Source organism: Coffea eugenioides, chromosome 7 (genome assembly GCF_003713205.1).
Source record: "Coffea eugenioides isolate CCC68of chromosome 7, Ceug_1.0, whole genome shotgun sequence".
NCBI classification, from domain to species: domain Eukaryota; kingdom Viridiplantae; phylum Streptophyta; class Magnoliopsida; order Gentianales; family Rubiaceae; genus Coffea; species Coffea eugenioides.
In genome coordinates this window covers 19,759,848-19,768,920 of record NC_040041.1, presented here as the reverse complement: position 1 = coordinate 19,768,920, position 9,073 = coordinate 19,759,848, and the positions used below count along the sequence as shown (strand labels likewise).

The window sequence follows — 9,073 nt, the reverse complement described above, 5'->3', positions numbered from 1 at the left end:
GGTATACTCGAGTATTACCACCAGTGTTTATTGAGGATTTTGGACCCAGTAGGGGGTTTGGATGGTGGACGGAAATTGTAGTTAACTGGTGCTCTACTGGACGGGTTACTTTACTTGAAAGTTGACGGAGTGTCAACTACTACTTGATCAAACTCTGGTGAAGCAATGGGAACTTGGCTCCTGAGAGCCATCCGTATCCTTATACTTTGAAATGATTATTGCTTATTGGGTTATTGTTTCTTTTAAAAAACTTTATACTCGCTCATTTTTTAGATTTGCTAATTGAAGTGTTATTGCTTTCTTTTATGAACTTGTTATGCTCGCTATTTTGCTACGTGGATACTGGTACTTTCAAATAATGGTCAACTGGCTATTTGGAACTTCACTGGGCTTTTAACTCATTCCACGCCATTTGTTTTCCTTACAGGGGGTACGAGCGAGGCGTGAGACTTATGCAGACTAGCATAGTCTAGTTTTTGAAAATTTTGATATTGTACTCGCACTAGTCACTCGATTAGGATTGAATATATTTAGAACTCTAATCTTTTGATGTATTTGGGGTTGTATAGATGTTTGAGACAGAAATGAAAATAATTGTACTTCCCAAACTAGGTAACTGTTATTTCCTTTAATCTTGAAGTTGTACCTTATTTTAGTTGAAGTGAGTGAGTAAGTTCTGACGAGAGTTGGGCAAGCGGTCCGCTAAATCCTGGGGTACGCCTTAGGAGAGGTGGGGTCGTCACAGATGGTATCAGAACTATTTCGCGTAGTCTCTGTGCGAAGTGAGTTTGGGCCAAGTGGTGATATGGTCCCGATCATTTGAATATGAGTAAAGGACTAAGTGTTTTTCTTGAGGAAAAGTTGTGACTTATGACAGTGGTAAGCGTAAAATCTTAAAATTTAGATATCTTTATCACAATACTTGAGGTAGATAGATATGTACGTCAGGTAGAAATCTTAAAATTTATTGATTTGCACTTGGGAGCGTACGGCTTGAGTTGTAAATTCTCTTAGTTTGAGATTCTTGTACTTGAGTACCAAATACTTTTCCTGATAGAACACTTGTGAATTTGGAAGGGATATAGCCTCGTGTATTATGAGGTGACTAGAAATCATAAGTGACTTTGAGATAAGTTCTAATAGCAAAGGTCAGAGCACGGAGGATTCTTGTATTGGATTTGAAATTTACCCGATTGAGGAGATTGGTATCTTGGATTAATTTAATAACTGTTTGGCTAGGGTTTTAATAGATTGTGGTTAGATTTGGACTTTACCAGTTGTTGTAAATGTTGAAGTACTAGCTTTGCAAGCCTATTTAATTTCTCCTATGCATGTGAAAATTTGTTATGTGTTTACTTGATTTTGAAACTAAATATGTATTTGTTAGGTGATATATCACATAAATGTATTATGATCTATAGCCATATGCAAAAACTTGAGATAGGGTGTGGAATTTTTGAAATACGAAGTATGCTTTAGGATTTCATCATGTACATAAGTGATAAGGATACTCCTTGTGTTAAAATTTCGGAATAAGAATATGTGGCATAGCTATCTTCTTGTCTATTTCATTTGAGAATAGCTCTGTTTAATCTCTCGTGGTTGGATTGGAAGACATAGAGTGACAAATTTCTTGAGGTGAACTTTACTATTAGTGATGAACTCGTTAATGGGGTATTAGAGTATTCCAACCCTTATCTCGTGAAAAGATTAAGAAAGCACGATTTACGTGATCTTAAGTATGGAATAGGTTTTTACCAAGGAAGAGCAGAATGTCGAAGAGATATCAGGAATGTTTGAAGTAAAGGTTGGAATTTCGAGAACGAAATTCTTTGAAGGAGCGAAGTATGTGACTCCCCGGATTTTTGTGTAAGAAGAGAGAGTGTGGCGGCTGGAAAGTTGCTCATATTTTCTTAAAATACCCTTTTATTTTGATTAAAGTACTTTATAATAGCTATACTACTCATTTACCTCCCCAATGGTTGGAATAAAGAATAGAATTAAGAGTTTTCTCTTTACTTACATCGTTCGGGTGAACTAGGATTTTTACGTCTTTCGGTAGTATGATTAATCGGTACGGAGTCTGTATTAAATTTGGTGGATAAGAGTGAGTTTTAGATAAGAAAAAGTGTGTGATTAGAAGTAATAATAATAAGTTAGTGAATTATATGTGAAAACCCTAGTACGTGCGAGTTAAGGAAAAACGGTTGGAACCGACGGGTACTGTTTGTTACCGAGTGAGTGCACCACTTGAACCCTACTTTATTACCATAATAGACTTGCTTTTATTTCAGTTAATTAAGCCTAAAATATCTATTAAATTACCCACAATTTTTTACCAAAAGAAATAAGAGAAAAGTCTAGAAAAGCCAAGTGTCATGAAACCTATGGAAGTTGGACTTTGACCAACTTGTTTTAACTTTCCTAAAACAAAAATTTGACCAAGATGTCTTCATTTTCTTCTTGTTTTGGCTGACCAAGATGCTCCATTTCTCCTTGTCTTGGCTGAAAATGGTGAGAGGAAAAACAAGGAAGAGCACTTCATACTACAACTTCAACCCTTGCTTGAATCTTCAAGATTACATCCTAAGCTTGCAATCCAAACCATAGAATGTGACTCTAAGAAAGGAAGAAGACTTTTGGTAGAGAAAGTTGGGGAGACAAGGAAGCTTATGGTTACTCTTTTCATAGAGGTTAAAGGTAATCATGTTTAGAAACCATCTCTTCATTTTTAACTTGCTTTTTAGTAGATTTAATGCTTGCTTGTGGTAGATTCTATGGAAAATTTCATGGGTTGTGAAGTTGGTGAAACTTTTCTAGTTTTGATTCATATTTTTCTAGCCACGAGATGGTTCTATCTAGCTTTGTTATAGACTTGAGAGAGAGCTGATGATACGAACGGCACCAACCGTGTGATGCAACCCGTACAGAAAGGCTTGGATCTAGAAGGTAGAAACTCAAGTTGAAGACGACGAACGCAGCGGATCACCTAAACCCGTTGATCACGTGGTCAACGAACCTCGGTATTGATAGAAAATGCCACAATCTAGCGCGGTCCTAGATTGATAAGTCAATTGAATACCTAAGATACAAATCTAAGATATTCAAGGTGCTTCAATGAAGCTTGAGAGAACTCTCAATGTAATTTTATTAATCATCAAAAACTGAGTGTAAACAACGACTTAAGGCTATTTGTAGTCGTAACTAAAAAAAACCTAACAAAGCTTGTAAAAAGTTGAAGGAAAGGCGGCCCGCCCTTGGGCTTCCCTTTGGGCCGCCACTAGCCCAAAAGCTCCGGGGGCGTTGCCCCCTAGCCCCCACCGAGACCCCCGTAACAGCTCAGCGTAGGGGCTACAAAGGTGGCCCACATGGGCCATGGGCCATGGCCGAATCTTGGGTAGCTAATCCTCTTGAATGGCTGCGAGTAAGATCACATATCTAGCTTCGTTGAGGCCCTCAATAGCCTTTGGCTCTCCACTGGGCGCCCGGGCTGCACGAACCAATATTTGTAGTGCTTCATTCAATCTCTTTGCGCGGGCTCGTGTCATAGGCCCCAATGGCACCTTCACTTGCTCCACTTGGATAGCTCTCTCGACCTCCTCATCATTCCCCTCCTCTAGCGAAAGATTTATCCTCAAATCGACCTCATCATCTGCAAGATAGGGACTTAGGTCAGCAACATTAAAGGTAGCCAAGACATTATACTCACCTGGGAGATCGAGCTTGTAGGCATTGTCATTGATGCGCGCCACAACTTGGAATGGTCCATCTCCACGGGGCAGCAACTTCTTGCGACGCTGGACAGGGAAACGCTTCTTGCGCAAGTGTAACTAGACCCAATCACCTGGTTCAAACACCACGCGACGCCGACCCTTGTTGGCATGCTTAAGGTACTGTTAGGTGCGAACCTCAATGTTGGCCCTCACCTGCTGGTGTGAAGCCTGGACAAACTCGGCTTTCTTCTTGCCATCAAGGTTAGCACGCTCAGACAAAGGCAAAGGCATCAAATCCAAAGGCGTCAATGGATTAAAACCGTAAACAATCTCAAATGGAGAAAACTGGGTAGCACTATGGACTGTACGGTTATAAGCAAACTCAACATGGGGTAAACACTCATCCCAAGTTTTGAGATTCTTTTTAATGATGGCCCTGAGTAAAGTAGACAAAGTGCGATTAACGACCTCAGTTTGGCCATCGGTCTGGGGGTGGCTGGATGTAGAAAATAGCAACTTAGTCCCCAACTTCCCCCACAATGTCTTCCAAAAGTAAGAGAGAAACTTGACATCTCTATCAGACACAATTGTCCTCGGTACTCCATGCAAACGGACAACTTCCTTAAAGAAAAGATCAGCTATGTGAGTAGCATCGTCCGTCTTATGACATGGAATGAAATGGGCCATTTTAGAGAAACGATCAACAATAACAAAGATACTATCATGACCCCTTTTACTCCTAGGCAGACCAACAAAATCCATAGAAATGTCAACCCAAGGATCCGAAGGAATAGGTAGAGGTGTATACAAACCAAAGGGTTGTAGCTTGGACTTGGCACGGTGACAAGTGATGCAGCGTGACACCACTCGCTCCACATCCCGCCTCATGCGTGGCCAATAGAAGTGTTCCTGTAAAGCACTCAAAGTCTTCGTGACACCAAAGTGTCCCATCAAACCACCTCCATGAGTCTCACGGGTTAGTAACTCACGAATAGAACATGATAGAATACATAATTTATCATGACAATACAGAAATCCATCATGTATGAAGAACTTACCCTGACCCGACTTAACACAAATTTGTAGATATCAGAGAAATCCGAGTAGGTATCCTAGAGTTCTTTGATAAGATCAAATCCAAGGAGTTTAGCATCAAGTAAAGCAGTCAAGGCATACCTCCTGGACAATGCATCGGCAACGACATTGGTCTTGCCAGCCTTGTATTTGATCACATAGGGAAAGGACTCCACAAAGTTGACCCACCGGACGTGTCTCTTATTCAACTTTTGTTGAGACTTGAGGTGCTTTAATGCCTCGTGGTCAGTGTGGATGACAAATTCCTTAGGCCTCAGGTAGTGCTGCCATGTCTCCAGTGCACGAATCAAAGCGTAGAGCTCCTTGTCGTAGGTGGAGTAGTTCAAGGCGGCACCATTTAACTTCTCGCTAAAGTACGCGATCGGCCTTCCCTTTTGGATCAGCACGGCTCCAATTCCTACACCAGAAGCATCACACTCAACCTCAAAAGCTTTATCAAAACTAGGTAAGGACAACAAGGGTACGTGTATGAGTTTGTGTTTAAGGAGTTGGAACGCCTTCTCCTGAGCTTCCCCCCATTCGAACTTCACATCCTTCTTGATAATTGCGGTAAGAGGGGCAGCTATAGTGCTGAAATCCTTCACGAACCGGCGATAGAAGCTCGCAAGGCCGTGGAAACTCCGAATTTCACTCATGGTTCTGGGCACGGGCCACTCAGTGATGGCTTGGACCTTGCTCTCGTCCACTCTAATGCCTTGTGCACTAACCTTATAACCAAGGAAAACAAGCTCATTAGTGCAGAAAGTACATTTGCCAAGGTTGGCAAATAACCTCTCCCGTCACAAGACCTCAAGAACAGCTCGTACATGTGCTACATGTTCCTCAGGACTCTTGCTATAGATCAGAATGTCGTCAAAATAAACAACAACAAATTTACCTAAGAAAGGACGAAGCACATGATTCATAAGACGCATAAATGTACTAGGAGCGTTAGTCAAACCAAACGGCATAACTAACCACTCATACAGACCATACTTAGTCTTGAAGGCCGTTTTCCACTCGTCCCCTTCCTTCATTCGAATTTGATGGTAGCCACTCTTAAGATCGATCTTGGTGAATATGACTGCACCATACAATTCATCAAACAAATCATCTAAACGAGGTATAGGGTGATGATACTTAACTGTAATAGCGTTGACGGCGCGACAATCCATACACATCCTCCAGGTGCCCTCTTTCTTTGGAACGAGGATGACAGGAACTGCACATGGACTCATGCTCTCTTGAGCCCAACCTTTTTCTAAGAGCTCGTCCACTTGCCTCTGGATCTCCTTACTCTCTTCAGGACCCATCTTGTAGGCCGGTCTGTTTGGCAAGGCTGCTCCAGGGACGAAGTCTATCTGGTGCTCGATCCCTCTAAGTGGGGGTAGTCCACTTGGAATCTCGTCTGGAAAAACGTCCTCAAATTCCTGCAACACAGAAGAAATTTCAGGAGGTAAGTCAGTGAGTGCCTCATGGGAAAGTAAAATCACCTCTTTGCAATATAAAATATAGACAACTTGCTTAGACAAAAGTAACTTGCGAACTTCCCTGTTCTTGGCAAGCAAGTTGGGCCGTTTCTCCATTCGACCAGATGTTCCAGGGATAGATGTCATCTCGACTGGTGCCTTAGTGATTGCTTTAGAATCGGTTGACTTCTTGGACAACTCTCGTTCATGCTTTTGTTGCAATCGTAATTGGTCTTCGTGCACCTGTTGAGGTGTGAGAGGGACAAGCGTCATCTTTTTGTTGTGGTGCAAGAAGGAGTATTTGTTGGTGAAGCCATCATGAGTAGTCTTCTTGTCATATTGCCATGGCCGTCCCAACAAAATGTGAGAAGCTTGCATTGGGACGACGTCGCAAAGGACCTCGTCTTTATACTTCTTAATTCGAAAAGGCACTACCACTTGCTTGGTGACTTTGATATCGCCACTCTCATTGAGCCATTGCAAGCGGTATGGGTTAGGGTGCCTTAATGTGGGCAAGGAAAGATGATCCACCATGAGAGTGCTTGCCACATTTGTACAACTACCTGCGTCGATGATGAGGCTACATACTCTATCCTTGACATGACATCTTGTGTAGAAGATGTTATCACGTTGGGCCTCATCCACCTTCTTGACTTGGGTTGCAAGAGCCCGACGGGCTACTAGAGCAACACCCACTTGCTCGGTAGTGGCCTCAACCTCCTCCTCGGAATCCTCACCTTCATCAGTCAATGGAGGCATCTCGGCGAATTCATCCTCATCGTCCGATACGACATCTCCGCTCAGTAGGACAATCATGGTACGCCTATTAGGACATTGAGAAGCAATGTGTCCAAATCCTTGGCATTTGAAGCATTTGTCGCGGCTTTGTGGCTTGGAAGAGTCGAATGGAGGCCTTGGAGTTGCCTTTAGGGCTGGCTTGGGTGGTTCGGTCTCAGGAGTAAACTTGGACACCCTTGGACTAGGCCGTTCCCGCTCGAAGGTCGGGTTGCCTCTCCACGCAGGCATTGCCGAGAAGCTAGGGTTACGAGTGTTACCCCTCTTCTTAAGCCTCCTCTCGATCTTGGATGCCTTATCAATTAGTTCAGGCATATCCACGTAGTTTTGCAACTCCACCAATTCGGCGATCTCAGGTCTTAAGCCGTTGAGAAATCTTGCCATGGTAGCCTCTCTATCCTCAACAATATCAGCTCGGAGCATGGTGATCTCCATCTCCTTATAGTAGTCCTCCACAGTACGGCTTCCTAGGACTAATGTCTGGAGCCGTTGATATAGATCACGATAGTAATGGCTGGGTACAAACCGTTTCCTCATAGTGGTTCGTAACTCCTCCCATGTACTAATTTGTCGTTCTCTATTGCGGCACCTGCTAGTGCGCTCCTGCTCCCACCAGACAATAGCGTAATCGGTAAAGTCGAGGGTTGCCAGTTTGACTTTTTGATCATCGGTGTAGTCCTGGCACTCGAATACCATCTCGATTCGCTGTTCCCATTCTAGGTAAGCCTCCGGACTAGACTTGCCTTGGAATGCGGGAATCTTGATCTTGACTCCTTTTAATCCGTCATCGGTCCTCCGGTAGTCCTGTTTAGGCTGACGGATGAAGTCATCTTCCTCGCTATTAGAAGCGAACTCCTCGCGAGATGGTGCATCTCGATGAGCTGCGTTGGACCGAGCTTGAGAAAGCTCTAAGCGGTCCATCCGTTGGTGTAGTGATGCCATAGATTCCCTAAGCATGCGTTGGAATTCCCCCATCATTTCTTGATTGTGTAGCTTGGAGCCTAGTTTGGATGCATCACTCTCCTCCGACATGATGTAGTATACCTGCAAAAGGTTAGTAGCAAACAAGTAGGAAAGGGTAGCCCTCACTCACTCCCTCGCGTGTTTGCGCTCTACACTCGTGTATGTCACTCAAGAGCACTCTAATAATCTCACCAATGTTCTCAAACCCTCTTGATAGCTTACCTTGAAGAAATTAGAAGTTCTCCAAGCAAACAATCAACCTCCAACTTAGAGCACGAGAATGTGGTAATCCTCAACGAAATAAAAATGAGTGACTCGAGGAATAATAAAATAAAAGGATGGAATGTCTTAAAATGCAAGAAATGGAAGACTAAGACTCTGATAGGAATGGAACTAGGTGAGAGGGGGCGACCATGGAGGAAAAAGGAAGGAAAATATAGGAGAAAAGTAGGAGAAAATGTAGCAAGGTTTCCTAAAATAAAGGAGTGAAAATAGGAGTATTTTCCTAAAACAAGGAATGACTTCCTAAAGCGTGGAAGAGAAAGTAGGAAGAGTTTTCTAAACAAGGAGTTATTTTAGGGGAGTGTCCAAGTAGAACAAGAATTATCCAAGTGTTCTTACTTAGTTTCTTAAATAGATTTGGACTTCAAGTTAGTTTTGGAATCCCCTTAGAGAACCTGTCCTTGAACAATTTTAATTAGTTTCCAACTCCCAATCTAATGTGGATTACCAAATCAGGTTTGGTGTCCAAAAATTCCAGATTTCTTTCTCCTTGAACCTTCTCAAAGTCGGCTATACCAAATCAGAATTGGTTCCCAAGATTTCCAGATTTCTTTCTCCTTAAACCTTCCCTAAAGTCGGCTATCCCCAAAGCAAATTTGGTTTCCAAAAAAAATTCCAGATTATGCCTTCTTAAACTACTCTCCAAGTCGGTTAGGAAGCCAAGTGCAAAATCAGTTTTGGTAGTTTCCTAACCTCTGAAATTTTCCCAAATGTCCTCTTCTTAAACCCCTCACAAGGTCGGCTATTCTCCCCTTAAATTCCTCTCTTTACAGCCGA

The 9,073-nt window shown here is 42.7% G+C and overlaps 1 protein-coding gene across 1 annotated transcript; it reads right to left on the bottom strand.

The window, feature by feature from the left end:
• Positions 1-4,825: 4,825 nt before the first annotated feature.
• On the bottom strand, positions 4,826-8,083 carry LOC113777088. The gene is made up of 2 exons (XM_027322133.1): positions 5,597-8,083; positions 4,826-5,515 (listed from the first exon to the last, which is right to left on the bottom strand). The coding sequence occupies exons 1-2, from the start codon at positions 8,081-8,083 to the stop codon at positions 4,826-4,828; spliced, it is 3,177 nt and encodes a 1,058-aa protein (XP_027177934.1).
• Between the last annotated feature and the right edge of the window lie 990 nt (positions 8,084-9,073).

What these genes read in the sequence shown, in the direction of transcription:
- LOC113777088 (XM_027322133.1), bottom strand. Translation starts at nt 8,083, where the DNA reads ATGTCGGAGGAGAGTGATGCATCCAAACTAGGCTCCAAGCTACACAAT. An exon ending in ATGTACGAGCTGTTCTTGAG is followed by an intron (nt 5,516 to 5,596) that starts GTCTTGTGACGG and finishes CTTGGTTATAAG; the next exon opens with GTTAGTGCACAAGGCATTAG.